Source organism: Apis laboriosa, unplaced genomic scaffold (genome assembly GCF_014066325.1).
Source record: "Apis laboriosa isolate Shangri-la unplaced genomic scaffold, ASM1406632v1 scaffold218_cov154, whole genome shotgun sequence".
Lineage (NCBI taxonomy): Eukaryota > Metazoa > Arthropoda > Insecta > Hymenoptera > Apidae > Apis > Apis laboriosa.
The window spans coordinates 22037-43289 of record NW_025222359.1 but is presented as its reverse complement, the minus strand read 5'-3'; the positions used below and the strand labels follow the sequence as shown (position 1 = coordinate 43289).

The window sequence follows — 21253 nt, the reverse complement described above, 5'->3', positions numbered from 1 at the left end:
CATGTGTAAGATAACATAAGAAAGTATACAAAAGTATTAATATTATTAGTAAACTATTAATATTTGAATTTTTTATTTAAAAATAAAAATAAAAATTTTATTTTAAAATAGGTTATAGACTTAAAATTCCAAATTAGTATTTATTGCTATATGTTATTCATTTGATTATATTTTCATATTAATGCAGTTTAATTCTTATTTTTAAACTCAAATTTTTCATTTTTATACATTTATATACTAGACATTATTAATTTATTAGATTTACAAATTTAATTTTATATCAATACTTCTAAAAATTATAAATTTTAAATTAAGTGATATAATTTATAATTTTGTAATTAAAATCCTTTATAACTTTTTGGTTTTCATAAAAAACTTTAAAGTAAATAGATTAAGCATGTTATGTATTAGCTTGTTTATGTTTACATATTTGATGCTATATTTATAAATATTTACTTTTTTTTTAAATTTTCATCACTTTTATATAATATGAATTTTATAAAATCCTATGAAAAAGTTTTTTTTTTTAAAAAGACATTAAGATATTAGCTATTTATAAAATGGACATATTGAATTTATAGTATTTTCTTTTTTATTCTAGTTTCTTTTTTATTCTATATACAAAAAAATCAGAAGTAAAAAACATTTGTCTAGTCAGAGACCACTATTCTATTGTGAAAACTTATGCTGTTAAATACATTTATATCATTCTTTCTGTAAAGACATATAAGATATACTGCCAAATAAATATAAAGAAACAACTATTATATTATTATTATCACACTTAAAAAATTAAAAAAAGTAATTTGAAAAAAACAGTATAATAACAAAATATCATCATACTGTTAATTAAAAAAAAAATTTTTTAAATTTAATTATTTCTGTGGTCATCTGATAATTAATTAAAAATATTTTTTTGTATTATTTCAAAAAATTAAATCTGATAGTAAATAGTATTAAAACTGTGTGATGATAGTAAGAATTTAAAGAATCATTTATGTAGATTGTCAGACTTTGTACAAAAATAAATTTTTATATAAACATATATATTTATATTTTGTACAGTTTTATTTGATTGTAATGAAAAAAATGATCTTTTATATGTATAAATTTCAGTAAAGCACAAAATATTTACATGATTTTTATACAGTAAACACAGTATAATTTCTTCACGATTTTTTCAATTAAAAAAACGGAGAAACACTGGTATATAAGTATTAATTATGTGAAATAATATAAAGCATATACTTTTAAAAATAAACATAAGAACTACGACATCGTTAACGAAATAGTATTATCGTTAATAAAATTGTTTATATATAAGTGTATTATGTCATAATTATTATATTATATGCAAGTTTATAATTTTGTATACATAAATATATATAGTATATATGTATAAATATTATATAATTACATATAGTACATACATATTCATATCATGCGCGTGCGCATTTGTATGTGCTTAATGTATGTATATATATATATAAATATATATGTGTATATATGTATACATATAGTACATACATGCATATTTAAAATATTATAAAAACAATTTATCTCTTGTTTGTAACTTTTACTATTCCTTATCTTTTTTTATTTCTTTCGAATATCTATAATTTACTTACAAATAATACATATGTATATATATGTTTTCTATAGATTAAATTACATTTTAATCATATTTTAATATACCTTTTTATCTTTAATATGTTTAAAATATATCTTTTTATTTTTAATATATTTTAAATATATTATTTCGATTAATTATTTTTGGTATTATGTATATTATTTGATAATACTAATCTATATTGGAGATATATTTATTATAAACATTTTACATATACAATATTTTACTGCATGTATTATATCAAATAGATAAAAAAATTGGAAATTATATATAAAATAATAATTTTAAAAATATGTAATTTATATAAATATATTTTTCAAAACTAATTGAACTATATGAGTTATTAAATATGTAAAATTTTTTTAAATTTTATTTCAGTTTTTTAACGTTGTTTCAATAGTTGGCAATTGATTCTTAATATGAAATAGAAATATCACTAGGGAAAATTACTAAGCAGTAAGTCTCGACAGGTGTTTTGTACAGGTGTTCAGTGTACAGTGGCGCGTATTCGCGTGTTCAGTGTATATCTTGTATCCTCGGCACAATAAAATATGTAATTGATATTGAACAGATATAAAAAAAAATGTGAAATTTTTCATTTAAAATTTTTAAAAATGTTTCGGTTATGGTGTGATGTGATAGATTCGAAGTATCGTGAAAGGTGATCGTTATTAAGAATATTTCCATACGAAAGATCAGCGGCAGACATCGTGGGATATTGTAGTTGGATATTATGCTAATCACGTTACGATCAGAATGCGAGAAGAAGAACTTGAGATATCACTCAAGGTGATCAAAAGATTAATTTTCATTTTTAATATTTTAATATTATCATTTTTTAATATTATATATTTTCATTTAATATTCTTATATAATGATATATTACATTTATATATTAATGTATCACATTATATTTTTAATGAACGAAATATAAATTCTCACATTTTTAGATATGGATTAATAATTTAATTAAAAAAAAAAAAAATAGATTATATATGCACATTATAGCTTATTTATATGATACATTTATTATTCTGAAGGTGAAAGATAATATTAAATTAATTTAATATTAAATTATAATAGTAAATTATAATAGTAAATTTTGAGTAAAATTATTTTAGTGAGATTTATATTAAATTTCAAATCAAATTTCAGAAATGCGTATGCGCAGTAACAAATTTGCATTACGAATATACATATAATGTAGCAAACCGGCTTATTACATTTTAGGTTAAGTATAATAATATAATAATTAAGTATAATATTTTTTCATTTCTATCAATAACTAAATAAGAATGAATAACAAAAATAATTATGAACAAAAATGTAGAGAAATAGAAAAATATATATATAAAAAAATTATTATGTACCATACATGTTAATATAATTTCAAAAATAAAATATTTACAAAAATGGCATTTGTTTTAAATAGATAACTGATTTATTTTAAATTTATAATATCTAAAAAATTCAAATCATTTTTAAACAACTTCAATAATAGAAAATAATTTTCTAATTAGAGAATAATAATATTAATATGTATATTTTTATTTTTCAGAAATTATATAAAAGATATATAGATATATAGATTAGTATTTGTTAACATCATTTAGTGGTTCATTAATTGCAATTTTTTATTTGATTGATGACGGTATGTATTGATATTTTCATAGATACATGTATATAATTTTAATTCTGCATTTGAAAGATCAGTGCGTATATACATATGTCGTTATTTTATTTCGTCATAAAAAAAAAATAAGTAAAAAAAATAATTTACTTATCAATAAAATGTTATTATATTTAAAATTATGATATATTAACAATTAATATTACAATTTATTTTAAATATAATAACTTAGTAATTTATATACTAATAGTAATATAATATATTAATAATAATATAATAAAGTAATTTATTATCTTATAATAGTAATAAATTTGATTTATTAAATAATTTCTATTTTAATTCATTTAAAATTATTTTTGAATAATGAGTATAATTTTTTTGGTTTTCATTAAAATTTATTAATAATAATTTATTAATATGTTTTTTATATCGTTATTATAATGTTTTATAATAACATAGATGTAATTCTTTTTTTTGTCACTTATGATCTTTAATTATATAAAATGATTCTTTATAGATTTTTTATATTTAAGCAAAAGAATAATTTAATTTTAAAAAATATTTCTTATTTAATTTAAGAAAAGAAATTTTAATCTGATTTAATTATTTTAAGCTTTATTCGTGTTATTCGAATAATAGTCTTTTAATAGAAATATAAAAAAAAATTATTTTTTCATTTGAAAAGTTTTCAAGAAGAATTCATTACATGATTGCATATTGTTTCTTTCTACTTTCTTTTATGATTTTAATGATAAATTCATAGAAATGAAATTATTAATACAATTAAATTAGTAACATTATTTAAGATTATAATTAATTATACTTTTTCTAATATTGAACTATAAAATTAAGAATCAAATTATATGAGAAACTCATGAGAAAATTAGTTTAATTGGAATATTCGTCCTCAATAAATGTTTTAGAATTGTGTTTAGAAATTATAATTATTCGGATAAAGAAAGAATTAGTTACTCATTAGTTATATAATGTTTTAAATTGGCTAAATCGTTTATGGTAAATACTAAAAAATTGATATATATTCTCTATCGGAATATTTTTTGTGAATATTTTTACAGTTTACGAAAATAAAAGAATATATATTATGAATATATATTATTATATATGTTTTTTTTTTATCTATACATATAATACAATGTATAATAAAATGTTTATTTGTACAATTTAGTATGTATACATTTATATAGTACACATTTAAAAAATAATTTTACAATTATTTTATAATTATTTTATTTTATATTATTTTATTTTAATATATAATATTTAATATATAATATTTCAATATAAAATAATGTGATACATATGTAGATTTTAAATTTGATAATCGATGCGATAAAAATATCTTTCATTAATATTTTATATATTTTTATAAATAGTAAATGTTATAAAAATGATTTTTTTTTGCTAAATAAATTTAAATATTTAAAATTTAAATATTATCTTTATTTTATTATCTTATTTATTATTTATTTTATTATCTTTATTTAAATTATTTGATCTATGAATATATTTTAACTTAAAAATTATTATTAATATCATAACTTATTATTATAAAATTATAAAAAAATATTTTATGCAAATGTTTTATTAAAAAAATTTTAATGCTTTGTTTTCTTTAGTATATTGTTTTTTTTGTAAAATTTTAATGAATATATATAGATTGAATATAAAAATTATTTTAAGCTTAATTATAAAATATTAAATTTCAGAAATTATATTGCAATTTCAAACAATATTATTACTTCAATGTTCCGAAATTTAAATAAATATATAATAAATATTCAATACAGAAATTATGCATAAATCTTATTGATGTTATTTCAAATTTTTAATAAATTATTTTTAATAAATTATTAAAAATAAATTAATTTTTAATAATATTTTTAATATGATATTTGCATTTTTTATATTAAATATTTATCATTAATATCATTAATATTTAATTTTATGAACACTGTGTTTATTAAGATATATCGGATTTTTCATATATTCTTGAGGACCGGTTCACGTAGACTTAGGTCCTTATCGATTTAACCTACTTCTTTCTATAGGAAAAACCGTTATCTCGATTTTGGTAGAATTTTTTGAAATATTTTAAGGAACATAATTTATTAGAATTTTTAAATTTTTAAGAAATTTAATTCAATATATTATACATAATATACTGTAAAAAAAAATATAAAATGGAACTTTGATGATATTTTGTTTGTTAAAATCGATTATTAAATCATTGCATATAAAATTATTTCGTTTAATGATAACATTAATAACTTGCATCATCAATAAAAAATGATAGCATACTTTTGGTATTGATGAGAAACGTTCATAATGAAGTGTTTCCTCTTTTTCTTTACTTGAAATTATAGTTGACTAACTGTACATGAAAAACTGTTAATCAACCTGAAATCATAAAAGATATTTGCACACGGTTTAACTAAATTTTTTTCCTCGTTATTTTACTTACTTTTATATTTTCATATTCTCTGTGTTTCCTAGATTAAACGATTTTTGTTTTATCGATCATTTTGTTTAAACCATTATATGGCATTATATTCATTAATTCATTAAATGAATCTTTACGAAGGTTCTAATCTTCTTAATACGATAACAATACCGATTTTTATGAATATTATCATTTATCATATTCGATTATAACAATACTAATGACAATATTGAATGCAATAATATTCGATATTATCCATATCATTATTATATCATATTAACAGTTGAACATATTCTAAAAAAAAAAACAATGATGTATGCTGTGCAATGAATTTTAATATTACGAATGTCTTACATAATTTTTAATTGAAAAAGATCTCTTTACAATATCTCTTTACAATTTTTATCGATTGTTCTCTTCGTATTTAATCGTGTTCTTATTTTGTATTTCTGCAATCAAAAGATATATTTATTGATCGGCGAAATGCAATTTCAATAACAAAGAAAATACATCATTTTTACAGAATTAAATTTATTCTTTTGTTAATAATAATTTTTACAATAATTATTAATGTATTACGGCTATTAATATCATTGCTATTATCTTGACATTACTCAACTGTTATAATTTTTTGTTATCATTTCATTATATAAATTTTTATTTTGACTAAAAAATTTCATTATGAAATTGACGTACTTTGAATGAACAATTTATATTATATACTCTATTATTATACTTTTATATCGTTCGATTATTTTATAATCGATTAATAAGAAACTTGCGCGAGAAATTAGGATCTATGCTTTTTCTTGTTCATCTCGATCTACAAGTTTTAGAAAGTCCATTTTTCAGATGATCGTACACATACGCGTGATATCTTCTGTATAATTTGAAATTGCCCGTAATTACAAATAATGGGATTGTTTGCAACAAAATTTATCGAAATCGATGATCGAGTTTTAATCGTAACAGTGTCTATACCTGTTTAGAAGATTTCAGAGAGTATCAAATGCATGTAGAAATCTTTATTTACAGGTGGTGATAGTGGGTAATGGAGCTGTAGGGAAATCGTCAATGATCCAAAGATTTTGTAAAGGTACTTACACAAGGGATTATAAAAAGACGATTGGTGTGGATTTTTTGGAACGGCAGATCGAGTAAGTAAAAATATAATAAAAAAATCTTTTATGATTATTTTTTTTAATAAAACTTTAAGATTAATTATAAATAAAATGGCCAGCTAAGTTTGACACTAAAAATACCAAGAACGATGGACTATATCAAGTCACTTTTCTTTTTATTATAATCAGATTATCGCAAAATCTTTATTAGGTCAATCGAGAAAAATTTGTTTAAACTTCATGATTGGTAACAGTGTCTATACCTGTTTGGATGATAAAAAATGTTTTATCCATTTTGCTAATCTTGATTGCTAATCTTGATGGAAAAAATTCATCATAATATTTTTTTATATACTATCTCACAGGCTTTTTTTGCATATAATATACATAGTTGGTATGTAAAATGCATAATGAAATTCGAAATTCCTTTGATCAATCGAAAACTCGATCTCATTTATTTGTTGTTGTATTATTTATCGTAGATTTTGAAGTGATTGTTTTTTCAGAAAACTTTTATATCTACGAATGGTCAAAATAATTACATTACGCATGAACACGCAATATAAGAAAAAAATCATAAAGAATCGAATATTTATTTTTAGAAAGATTTTTATATCCCTCTATACATTCGAAAAAATTATCTCACAAAGGAACGAGAATATTAATATCGAACATGGGAAATAAAAATTCATTTTCACGCTACGTTAGTAATTAAAGACTATGTTAAAGAAAAATATATAATAGGCATATTCTGCTTTACATGTATACTTATATGTTCTTCAAGTTAATTGCATTATATGGAAAAATGATCTTCTCTTCTCGTTAATTACGGATTTATCATTTTCGAAAAAACTAATGAAACGATTTTCTATTATTCTTTAGCTTCAATTTCAATTGTGAAAATTATTATTAAAGTTAATAATATATCTAATAAAACCGCTATTGGATTTATTTAACATGACATTTATAATATGTTTCCATTATTGCTTCGATTATTAAAAAGAAATTATTTTTATTTTAATAATAAATATATTCTAAACGTATATTTTTCTTATAAATTTTTCTAATAAATTGTTTATCTTATAAGAATACAATTAAACAATAAATAAATTTTATATTATTTTCTATTTATTTCTTTGAAATTATGAATCGTTCTTCAAATTAGTTCACGATTGCACGAATATTTTAATAAAATTAAGTAGATTTAAAAATTCTTATATAATCGAAATTACATTACAAATTCATTATTTCTTAAATGTTAAATTTTGCGTATATCTACATATAGACAAACGACAAAACATTTTTCTAAGAACAAGCGTATGTTTTTAAGTCCCTGAGAAATGCGCATGTTATTCGTCTCGACACAAGCTATCGTGGGATACTTCCTGATGCACATTTGCTCCGCGATAATCGTGGTCGCCTTTTTAAGAAGACTTTAAACTACTTTTTGCACCTTCTTTCTTCCAGCGCAATGCATGAAAATAAAATAAAAAACAATCGAAAAAAATTGGCAAATCGTATAAAAGTCTCTAAACAAAACTAATTATAACGAAACAATTTAACAAACAATCCTTAAAATATTTTATTATGATCGACAGATCTAGTCAAATGATAATTTGAAATCATTGGTTTCAGTTCGTATTAATAAAAGCACTGTAACTGTAAATCTTTTAAGTAAGTAATGGAATCTTTTAAGAATGGAAGGTTGGAATTAATTCCGGAATAAAATCAAATAACGGAATGCTAAGACGCTCAATCTTGCGCAAATCTTTATGGACTCGTTTGAAAGAAACGCGGTCGAGTTTTCTCTTTTCCCTTTTCACACATCTTAAGTAGATCGAGGATTTTAAGTCAGACCGGTATTTTGCAACAAATATCGGTACAATTTTATTATTTTAAAATTTTTAAATTTTCCGATATCATGCATATGTTTCGTAGATTTTTTTTTTCGAGAAAAAGAAAAAAGGAAATATTACAAATTCATACATATACATATTATATTATATATTTCAAGTATAATATACTGCTACCAATGACCTTGGTCACGACAGCCTTTCATTCAACTTTATTTAATTTGCACATTTTATATGTACATATATTCATTCAGTTAAGAAATATTTTATAGCCAAATTTATATGCACGTCCTCAATCCATGATTTTTACACACAAATTCTATGACTTGATAACATTACGAAAAACAAAAAAAAAATATGTTATTTTCTTATTAATAAGATATGGAATACTTATTCTACATTTTATTATCTAATATTTAAATATTATTTCATATTTTTTTTTAATACATTTTTATTTACCTAAAAAAATATCGTTGATGAAAATACATGCCAAAAGAAAAAAGATACACATATAATTTCTGTAAGATACTAACAACGATATTTAGTGGCCGTCGAATTGAACTTAGCTGACAGAAATTCTTCAAGATATATATATAGCACACTAGGAATGCTATGTAAAAAGCCATATACATATAAATCATTCCATTGTCCGTTCTGATTTACGAACCAGTATTACATCTATGCTATATTTTCAGAAGTTTGAATGTGTTGTAAATCATTTTAATCGGTTCACAAAATATCAAGAAGATAGAAAACTAGAATGTCGTCGAAATATGATAGAAGTTCATTTAAAGTTCATAAAAATTTTAATTAATATCTGATCAATTTGAACTTTTATTGATTGAATTTAATTATTCACTTCTATTATTTGAGTAAAAAATCATGTATAAAAGGAAGAATAATATAGATAATTTAGAAACGAAATTGATTAATTCCATTTTAAAAATTCTTAATTTTAAACCCAAAAATATATGATTTAATTTCGAAAAATTTTCCAAATAACTTAAAAAAAATAAGAAAAATAATCTTGTTGTTTTATAGAGTGGATGGAGAGGATGTAAGACTGATGCTATGGGATACTGCTGGTCAGGAGGAATTCGACGCAATCACTGCGGCTTATTATCGCGGCGCCCATGCCTGCGTCCTCGCTTATTCAGCGACCGACAGAGATTCCTTCGACGCCATTCCTTCGTGGAAACAGAAGGTACGACTCTCGTGCACACGAGACATACACACTATGCTGAACCGGTGCAAGCACGTTTCCGTAGGTAGTCACGACGGATGGTGGAATGTGAAAGTGAAGGTGCCATTAAAGCAGGGGGCTGATTTTAAGTCGCTCCACGGCTGAATATTTCTACAGGTAGCAACACACCGGTCTTAGATTGTTTTGCGAAAATACGATTCTTAGAATTATGTTCTGTCTAGAGGAGAATCGATTATAGATATAAATTTATATTTAATGAGATTTATAGCGCCTTTTATTCTTAATCTTATTTCATTGGGACATTATACCGATGATGATTTTATTTTTTGACTAATCTATTGCATATACTTTAGTCAATATATTCTATGTAAATAATTATTAAATTATTTTTTGAAATATTAATCATATTTTATTTTTATCAAATAAAAATAACGTACATTATTTTTAAAACATTATATAAAACAATTTGTAATAAATATACTTGTAATTTATAGCATATAATCTTATTTATAAGCATATAATCTTAAAATAACTTAAACAAATGAAAAATTGAATTTCTCATCTGATAGTTATATATTTTTTAATTTCCGTCTACTATTACTTAAAACGTTAGTAGAGAGTTAGTAGAGAATTATTGGCGTATATAAATACCATCGATGATGTCTTAAAGACATATATTTTCTTATAAAATCATAATTTTATTACGGTGTTTCTTAATTATCTCTTTCTGATTATATTTTGAATAAAATAATATTTAAAAATTCTAATAATTTAAATTAATCTTTATATCTAATAATTAATTTAATTTAATATAAAAATATTATTTTTTTTATTATCTGTAATTTAATATCTGTATTCTAATATAAAAAACATAAAATTTTAAAGAGATTTAATAGATGTGTTATGAAATATTATAATAAAATAATGAATATATATCTATTGATTTTAATAATATAATTATATTTAATAATATAATTAATATTTAATTATTTATAGCGAACAATTCTGATTATAGTTCGAAATCATTGAACATTCTCTTGAATTTCTTTCATAGAAACTCATACGTTCGCTTTTTTTCTTTTTTTTCGGAGAAACACAAACGAGACAGAAGTAACTAAGTTTTATAGATATAAATACATAATGAATATAATTATGTAAATAAATGTGTCATTGCGAATTGTATTTTATTCAGATATAATTTTTTTATTATAATTTATATTTTTCTATAAATTTAAACTAATTAAATAAAACCGTAATTATATTTCAAATTAATTTAATGATAGTTTTCTCCCTCTCTTTTTTGATTGTTTAAAATATAGCTACTTTGTTAATATTAATTAAAAAAAAATTTTGAATTCTGATTCGCAGACTGTTTTTTTCAGGTAAAAAATGAGTGCGGTGAAATTCCCACAGTTCTTGTACAAAATAAGATGGACCTTGTTGATCAATGCGTCATTGATCTGTAAGCGTAACATCTAGTTTGCTTAATTAATAGTGCAATTTCAAATAATCTCAAGCATAGCATTGTTTCAGGGATGAAGCTGAAAGGCTTGGTCATATCCTAGGTTGTAAGCTTTTAAGAACATCAGTGAAAGAGGATGTCGGAGTTATGAGCGTTTTCCGGCATTTGGCGTCACGATGTCTTCACGAAATGCGTCGCTGTGATGACGATTATCAGGACGATTTGAGATTATATTCTGCCGGACCTAGATCTCCTTCTGTAATAAGTAACTACTTTTTGCTTTTTTCTTATTCTTTCGTGTGATATTCCTCAATGCGATAGTTATATATTTAATTCTTCAATACTTTCATTCTGCTGTAGACTTATTATTCTATAACAGGAAAAATATTTTAATGAATAAAAGATATAAGATTTTATTTTAAAAAATCTGAACAAATATCTTTTTATATTAGTCATACATGAATCTAGATTAATTAGAAGTTATTTATAGGATACTAAGATATTCATAATGCAAGAAAAATAAATATGATGCATATCGATAAAATAATATATAATCGGTTCACTGAATCAATATAAAAATTATATAATCATATAATAATAAAGCTAATTTTTGATGATTAAAAATAAAAAATTACTATTTTCAGTATTTCAGTATTCTTTTCAATATAACATTTAATAATTTTCTTAATAAATTATTTTTATAAATTTATTTATGATTTAATTTTAATAAAATAAAGTTAAAACTTTCTTGAAAACTGCTTGAAAAGATGCATAATGTATTAACATTGATACATCGTCATCATATTTATGACTCGTATATTATGACGATATATTATATATTTATGACGTATGTTTTATGACTCGTAAAGATTTATCAAATCGAATTCAAAATAGATTTCTATCGTTTTTCCTTTAATATATTTTTTATTTCAAATTTGAAGAATATTTTCATATCAGAACTAATTTATTATGGATAAAAACGAATTTATCATAGAAAAAAACATTAAATGAGATTTTTTTTAATTTAAATTGAGATTTAAAAGATAAATGTATCATTAATATTGTATTTTATTAATCATTATTAATCAGTTATGTATTAATAATGAAATTATTTTATTATATATATATATATATATATACAGTTATGTAATATAATGAAATCTATAGATAAACTAACAATAAATATTATATATAATAAATTTGTAATTTTTTTTGAAGAGAATATTTATCTAAATAAGAAATATATGAAACAATTTTAAATATTTTTTAATGATTTTTCTCTATAAGATTTATTTCAAAAAAAAAAGAAGAACTATGAACAATTTAAAAATGTCTAAATATGATTTTAAATATATAATGTTTTATCTTAATTATTTAAAGTACAATAAAAGAAAGTTTCGTGAAATACGAAAATATCAAAAATAAATATTCATTAATGTTATTTAGAATTACTATCAAAAATTTTAGATAATTTCCTGTAAGATATAAACATGTATATACATACAAAGATATATCTTCAGATCGCATGATTAATAGCATTGATCTTGATAACATATAAATGTACATACAATACATACTGATTTTTATATTTTATGTTTTATCGAACATTGTTCAGAAAGCGAACTTTTTGTTTCGATAGTTATGACATAAAGAACTTCTGATTTTGAATTAAATTAAATTCTCATAAAATAAATATATATTTATTTAAAAATGAATTATGTCTCAATCAAAGAAAAAAAAATTATATAAAAATAAAGAAAGAATTATATTCTTGTGTGATGTAACTGTACAATAAATATATAACAAAGTATAATGATTAGAATGATATATTGTCATATTAAAATGAAAAAAAAAAAGACAATTACAAAGATATTAAGAGAATTTTTAAATTGTTTCACAAGTATACTTGTAATATTATGGAAATTAAGTATGAAATCTTTACACACATTGAATTGATTTTTAATATCTTAATTATTTAATGCGATTGAGTTTCTTTTTAATGTAATTGAACATAAATAGAGAAAATTATACAATATAATAATTACTCGAATATAATTAGTTTATTTGTAAACATAAATTCTACAAATTGTTTATAGAATATATAGTATTTACAGAAGTAACAAAATACTTTAATTAATATATATAAAACAATTTGAAGTATATATCTATGTAATATACATTAACATATGAATATGAAATTTTAATAGAAGATATCTTTATCTCTCTCTTTAGATCTTTAATAATTTTGTAATTTATGAAAATATATATATATACATATATATATATATATATACACACACACATACATACATACATACATACATATATGCATATATATATGTTGTAGGCGCATTTAGTCCAAATGGATCCACATGTGGTCGGAGTATGGGGAATGGTACCATAGTTTTGCGGTCAGGAGCCAAGACAAAGAATCATAAGAAAAGGAATTTTGTAAAAAATGCTTGTAGATTGCTTTAGTTTTTGGATAAATATATGAAAATTATAATGAATGCTTTAATCATGTACAGATTGATATATTTATATTTATGAAGATATAAATAACTTTCATTTCAATATTTCGACACTTACAAATTTAAGATTATTATAAAATACGTACAACGTAAAGTATCAAAAACATAACAAGAAAGAATTAATGCAATTATCTTTAAACAATATTGTTATGTCGATTAATTTGTAATATACACTTGCTTTGATTATATATAGAATCACTATCACTATATGTCTCTAGTTTATTTCAATTACATATTGAATATTTATTATAATTATAAATGAAAAAATAATCCTAATTTATATAACTTTATTCAAATAATTTTATTAAATAAAAAAAAAAAAGAATTTAAGAAGTATAAAGTACAAAATAAAAAGAAAAATATAATAAAAAAATAGTCTTTTATACTGAAATATTTTTATAAATTGAATTTCTCTTATTAAATATTAGTTTTTCTAAATGTTTTAATGTTATTATGAATATGTGTAAATATATTTCTTCTTGTTCCCTGTATGATTTTTTATTTCTCAATCAAATATATATCTTTTATAATCTTTATTAAAAACATGAAATTTTCATATTTTTGTAAATATATTTTGTATTGAAGATGAACATAGTAATGTTGACTATTCACATACTGAATTAAGTTAAATTATAAGTAATTAATAAAAAAAATGATATAATTTTAAATATCATAATTGAATAAAATAGCATGTTTATAAAATAATTAAAGGAATTTTAAAGAATTCCAATTCTTAAAAAATATTGAAATATATATTAATTTATATATAAACAAATACTGATATAATGGTTAACCAAATATGCTAGTTTATAAGAAAGAAAATATTATATTAATATAAACAATATTTTTTGTGAATGATAATGCAAGTTATTAATAAAAATAAAGCGTTGTAATTTTTATATCTAATTATTTTTTTAATCTATATTTTAATTTATATTAATACCTCAAGAAAATTGTAAAGAATTTACAAAGAAAAATAAATATTATAGAATGCATAAAAATATATTTATATAAATTTTGATTTATTGTATTCTATTTAAATTAAAAGTATTATATTATGGATTTTATTACATAAAAATAGATATCAGCAAAATTAAATTCTTAAATTTTTTTTATGAATTATATGGTTATTTTGAATTTCAAACTTATATTAAAATTGAATTTGTATGTATCAGATATAAAGAATATGTTAATTAAATATATAAAAAGTGAATAAAAATTATATATCTATGCACTATATCATATATTAATAATCATTTTAACAACGAAATAATTACATTATACAATAACATGAAATAAAAAAAAATTAATTCTCACATAAATTAAATAACTTTTGAAAATCTTGCCAAACTGTATATGAAATTCTTATTTTTTTTTATAATAATTGTAATATAAAGAAAATTATAAATTTTATATAAAATATGATAACTTTATCTACAATATAATAAAGTTATAACCATTAATAACAGTTAACATATTAAAAGATCAAATCTATAATTATAATTTATATGTAATTTTCATTAACATTCCTTAATAGTCTTTTTATAGTAGGAAGCATTATTAAGTTTAAATAGTTAAGATAATAATAAATTATAGATAATAACATAAGTATATCATATGTCAATCAGTAATCACATAAGTATAATATCCACACAAAGAACAAATACTATAAAAATATTAATAATATGTTATGTTTTTATATCTTTTAAAGAAAAAAGAAAATTAGCAAGTATTTACTCACAATTAAATCATTAAAGATCAATGAATATAAAATGTCATGATTTACACACATTTATATTATTCATTTTCCTTCTTTTCAAATATAGATTCTAATAAAATTATTATTCTTAACATAGCTTTATTTTATTTATATATTATAACTATTTAAAACATACACAAACTTAGTTTTTATTAAAAAATTTTATGTGAATATATTATGTATGAAAATATTTTTTTATATTAATTTTATATTTATACTTCCTACCATAATTAATTTCAAATACAAATGTAATATTCATAAAACCTTACTTACACATACAGTAAGGCATAGAAACAATATATATAGGGAAAATAATTCACATTATATAATACTTTTTTTACATTTACCATAAAAATCATCATTGAATTATCATGAAGCACCCTGCCTTAAGTAACTTTTTGCAAATCTCCTTTAGAACAACTATTGCTCATTTAAGGAGTGATTTATTCAGTTTTCTTTAAAATCAATTATTTTCAATATAGCTTCATAGTAATTGAATTGTATGCATTTTATCAATATAATCTAATAATCCTTGTAATCTTTTTTTTATTCGTTTTTGATCATCCATAGTACATCCAAGAATTGCTGTTTCAAAATTTTTATCAGAATGGCCAACATTTTGTGAGGTACAAGCATTCATAAAAGATGCACAACGTTGTCGAGTTCCAGCTGGATCATTACGAAGACCAACAACTAGACTATCAATCAAACCATTTACCTAAATGAATCAATTTATATTGTTAAGAATTATATTAAAAAATATATATAAATATATTTTAATACTAATTTGATATAAAATATACAATAAATGATATAAATATATAATAATATGATTAATACTTGATGTAATGCTTCTTCTTGAATCTGATCACGTTGAATTTTAACCAATACATCAACTGTTAAACATCGCATAGACAATCTTTCAGCATATCTCAGCACATCATCTTTGTCAGCTATTTTTAAAAATATATAATTTTGAATATTCTTTTATAATTTGTTTCATAGAAATATAAAAATAATATATAACATATTTATTAATTATATTCTTAATATACTCATATAATAAAAATCTTTTTAAGATATTTCTAGATATATTAGAACTAATCTTTTATTTTCAAAATATAATTAAGATTAATACTTACTCTCTTCTAATGCACTAAGAATTTCATTGTTTCTAAGAGTATCTAAGGTTGTTAAGAGAGTATCCCTTTCTTCTTCGAGTCTCCAAGCATCTTTTCTCAATTGTTCTACATGTACTTCGATCTGATCAAGAAGGCTGAATAACCTGTCTTTTGGTTTTGTTAAACCATCACAATCCGCACTTTCCATAATATGTGGTAATGGACTATCCATTCTTTTTTTAATTTTTGAAACAATATTTCAATAACACAATTTCACGTAATTAAAAAATATGAAAAATTAATTTCAGTTACAATGCAAATGCACTAATCGCGTACAAATATATTCTCGGACTCTCGTTGCGTATACTGTACTCTTGTAATCGTGATATGAAAAGATGACTGACGGAGCATGTACGGAACATCTATATATAATTGACAACTGAATTATCAATTGGATAGCGCCAAATTCAAAAAATGTCTTTCTTTGTAATTAATTAAATTTAATATAAATTTTATTATAATATATATTAATATAAAAAAATAAAATTTATAATATATCTTAATACGATAACGATAAAATTATATATTTATGTTATATTATGTATATTTTTAAAATTAAAATTTAATTTATTTTAATTCAAGCTATTTATATAACATTTAATTTTTATAATTTTAAATAGAAATTTGAAATTAATCAATATTTTCTAGTATTTATAGCAAAGGAAAATTCTATATATAAATATTATTAAAAAAGATTTTATATGTTTAGTTTGATATGTTATATCACTAAATAAAATAATTTGAATATCTTAATAAAAGAAATTATATTTATGATTGAAAAGTAATTTTTAATCATTCTATTTTGAATAAATATAAAATATTTTTACTATTGTATAAATATAGACTTGTACACATATATATTATATTTATATATATATATATAATAAATATTTATATATATATATATATACATATAATATAAATTTTTAATATCTATAATAAAATATTATATTATATATTAAAAATCATTTATAATGTAAAATTAATTGATTATTTTAATTAATAATATTTTTATTTTTAATTTTATTATATAATTTTATATTTGACAATATCTTGTTGCTGATTTGATACAATCTCTTATGAAAATATATTCTTTTTCCGGTTATAAGTTGATAAGGTTCGTACTGATTTTTTAAATAATTCTTTAAAATCCGATTTTCTATTAGAAATCTTTTTAATTTTTAATCGTATAATAGCTATATATGATCTAGATACAAATATTTTATTTTTATTTTAGAAATTTTTAGAAATTAATGGTATAATAAATGTTTTTCTCGTTTGTTCCAGGTGTTCTATTTATATTTCATTCCTATCACAATGGTGAGTATTGAATATTTATTATTAATATATTAAAAATTTTTAAGCAGTAATTATAATTAATTTAATTTTTATTTTGCAATATCACAAACATTAATAGATACATTAAAAATATGATAAATTAATATAACATAACCTCAAATTAATATCTGAACAATGCAATAACGTATGAAATTTTTTTAGCCTCGAGAAATCAAAGAAATCAAAGATTTTCTTTTAAAAGCTAGAAGGAAAGATGCAAAATGTAAGTATTAAAGATTCTTTTATATTATTTATAATATTATATAAATACATATATATATATTTTTTTTTTATTATAAAAATTTAGCTGTGAAAATCAAGAAAAATGCCGACAACGTTAAATTCAAGGTTCGATGTTCACGATTCTTATATACTCTTGTTATTACAGACAAAGAAAAGGCAGAAAAATTGAAACAATCATTACCTCCAGGTATTTATTTATTTAATAATGAATTATATAATTTTTTGGTATGTAATAAAAATATATATTAAAAATAATTATATTGAATTAAAATTTTGTTTTTAATAAATATTAATATATTTTTAGGCCTTCAAGTAAAAGAAGTAAAAAGAAGTGAACGTATGTAATTGATAGAATAAACTAACTTTTTAACATATATATATTGTTTATTTCTCTTATTATTACATAAAAATGGATTTAAAAATAATGAAAATTATAATCAATAATCAAAAATTGGTTTCTTAATTTCATTCAAATATTGTAAGATTTTAATTAGAGAGAGATAAAATGCATGGCTGATTTAAAAAATGCTTTCTTCTTTTAAACATATGTTGGTAAATATTCTTTCTTTCTGCTGGTGATGTAGACATCAATTTTAATTCATCATATGTATCTATACATATATTTCCACTGTTGCACATTGGTCTTTGATCATAAGGATATATGCGATGATAATTAAATCTCATTTGACATTTCCTTGTAGTATGTTGTGTTTGTTGTTTTAAATATCGTTTTAAAAAACAATATTTTCTTTGACACAATCGAGTTTGAAGTTTCATGTATTGTGCAAATAATATTGCTAATTCATCATAGGTTTCACTTATTTCTGATTTATGATTTGGTATAGTAAAAATATTTTCATTATTAGAAACTAATTTTTTAGGTGTAGAAATAGATGTTTGTTCTGTAGTAAAATTATTTAAATTACAATTAATAAAATTATCGAAATTGTTTTTTGCTAATGAAGTACTGAAATTTTTATCTGATTTTGATATTTTTACAAAACTTTTAGATTCTTTTATTTCATTTTGTAATATGTCTATTGATGATTTCATTTTTTGTTGTAATTTTTTTGAATGTGCACATTTATCTAAGTTTATTTGCGAGTTTATTTTTAATTTTGATTTGTCTCTTTCAATTGTATCACTTTTATTTATAGTACACATAGAAGTATTTTCAGTTTTTGAGTTTATATGTAAAATTTGATTTTTTGTTTCAATTATATTAGATGTATTTGATAATGTAGAATTTGTATAAGAATTGTTTGATCTATATAAATATTTAAAATAATTAATCTATTAATTTAAATTAGATTCAATAGCATATTTATAAATTATTAAAAACCTCTTTAATTTGCCAAGAAAAGTATTTGATAAAATATCCGATTTATCAATTGCAGAATCTGAGAAATATTTTGAATCACTAGCTAAATTTTTTGTTAATAAAGAATAAGGTGAATAGCTTGATTTAGATATAGAAATTTTGTATTTTTGTGTATTATCACTAAACGAATCTGTACTTTCAAATTTTAATTCTATCTGCTTGGAACTAATCTGTCTTTTAGAATTGTAAATATCTCCTGAATTCAATTTACATATTAATAATTGTTCATTACTTTGTCTATCAGATTTTGAAGATATTGTTAAAAATTTAAAATCTGTGTCTGAGAAACAAATATCTTTATCATTCTAGAACAAAAAAAATATTTAATTAAAAAATTACATTCAATATAAAATTAAATATTAATTAAATAATACCTGATGTGAGTTTTTACAAAGATTTTTTATATTTTGAGAACTTAATTCATTGTATTTATAATTTTCAAAATCTTTAATATTCCATTTATTTGATATTGGTTTAGGTACATGTTTGTACTTAGTACAAGCTGATGAAAAACACGAGAAAGACATTTTCCAAGATAATTGTTTTCTTAAATCTATATTTTTAGTTGATGTTACTATTTTATTCTGATTTGGAGCAAGTAATTTTTTCTTTTCCTAATCATAAATTTTTATATATGTATATTTATAAAAACTAAATTATCGTGATTATTAATTTATATAACAATTTTTAATATATTTTTATAGTACTTGTAAAAGAGTCTTCAATTTATATTTATTTTCATTTTGTTTGTTCCTTTGTTCATCATGTTTCATGTTAAGTTTTGAATTACGTGTATAAGATTTTAAAAAACGTTTTTTATAAATTTCTTTTATCTTAGAAAAGATGCCATCACTCTTATCTTCATTTCGCCGAGTTATATATCTTTATGAATGTAATTTTAGTATAGTAATCAATAACTAAATATGCGTGTGTGTGTGTGTGTATATATATATATACATATATATATATATACATACATATATGTATATACATATACATATATGTATATATATTATAAATAAAAAATATATACAAATATTACATTGCACAAACAAATTATAATAAACCTTTTAAAAATATAAATGATTTGTCCATAGATATAACGATAAAACGTTATAAATAAAATTATTATAATTAAGATGATGAATAATGTAAGAAATAATTTCCAATTGTAAGAACCACTTTCATTTTGATCAATATTATTGTAATACCTTTTCTCGGTATCAATCATTTCCAACCTTGTTCGTTTAAGTTGCATGATAATTATGATAATTTTGTTATGATAATTATGATACAAATTAGAAGATTATAAAATAAACTATTTGTACATAAAATCACTGTATTTTTAAAAATACAATTCATATATTAAAAAAATTAATTCATTATTTATTGATAAGAATATCTAAATTGCAAAATAAAACATTTGAATCTATTACATGTTTTTATCTCTTTTGTTTTA

General features: G+C 20.2%; 4 protein-coding genes across 5 annotated transcripts; 2 read left to right on the top strand and 2 right to left on the bottom strand.

Annotated features, from left to right (window-relative positions):
* Nucleotides 1-1965: 1965 nt before the first annotated feature.
* LOC122712763 (ras-related protein Rab-23) lies at nucleotides 1966-14228 on the top strand. The gene is made up of 6 exons (XM_043932638.1): nucleotides 1966-2419; nucleotides 6757-6878; nucleotides 9737-9899; nucleotides 11282-11361; nucleotides 11433-11626; nucleotides 13709-14228. Exons 1-6 carry the CDS (start codon nucleotides 2387-2389, stop codon nucleotides 13837-13839), a joined length of 723 nt encoding a protein of 240 aa, XP_043788573.1. The 5' UTR covers nucleotides 1966-2386; the 3' UTR covers nucleotides 13840-14228.
* On the bottom strand, nucleotides 11632-17149 carry LOC122712764 (BAG family molecular chaperone regulator 2). Of its 2 annotated transcripts, XR_006346417.1 has the most exons (4): nucleotides 16794-17149; nucleotides 16492-16604; nucleotides 15999-16369; nucleotides 11632-11731 (listed from the first exon to the last, which is right to left on the bottom strand). XR_006346417.1 is itself a non-coding variant. In XM_043932639.1 (3 exons), the coding sequence occupies exons 1-3, from the start codon at nucleotides 17002-17004 to the stop codon at nucleotides 16136-16138; spliced, it is 558 nt and encodes a 185-aa protein (XP_043788574.1). In that variant the 5' UTR covers nucleotides 17005-17149; the 3' UTR covers nucleotides 15793-16135. The 2 variants fall into 2 exon arrangements, 1 of the variants encoding a protein (XP_043788574.1); XM_043932639.1 differs by lacking the exon at nucleotides 11632-11731 and having other exon boundaries at nucleotides 15793-16369.
* Nucleotides 17150-18119: 970 nt separating this feature from the next.
* On the top strand, nucleotides 18120-18787 carry LOC122712771 (60S ribosomal protein L38). Its single transcript, XM_043932647.1, has 4 exons — nucleotides 18120-18152; nucleotides 18333-18393; nucleotides 18478-18600; nucleotides 18718-18787. Exons 1-4 carry the CDS (start codon nucleotides 18150-18152, stop codon nucleotides 18756-18758), a joined length of 228 nt encoding a protein of 75 aa, XP_043788582.1. The 5' UTR covers nucleotides 18120-18149; the 3' UTR covers nucleotides 18759-18787.
* Nucleotides 18782-21171, bottom strand: LOC122712770. The gene has a single exon (XM_043932646.1). The coding sequence runs from the start codon at nucleotides 19575-19577 to the stop codon at nucleotides 18900-18902; it is 678 nt and encodes a 225-aa protein (XP_043788581.1). The 5' UTR covers nucleotides 19578-21171; the 3' UTR covers nucleotides 18782-18899.
* Between the last annotated feature and the right edge of the window lie 82 nt (nucleotides 21172-21253).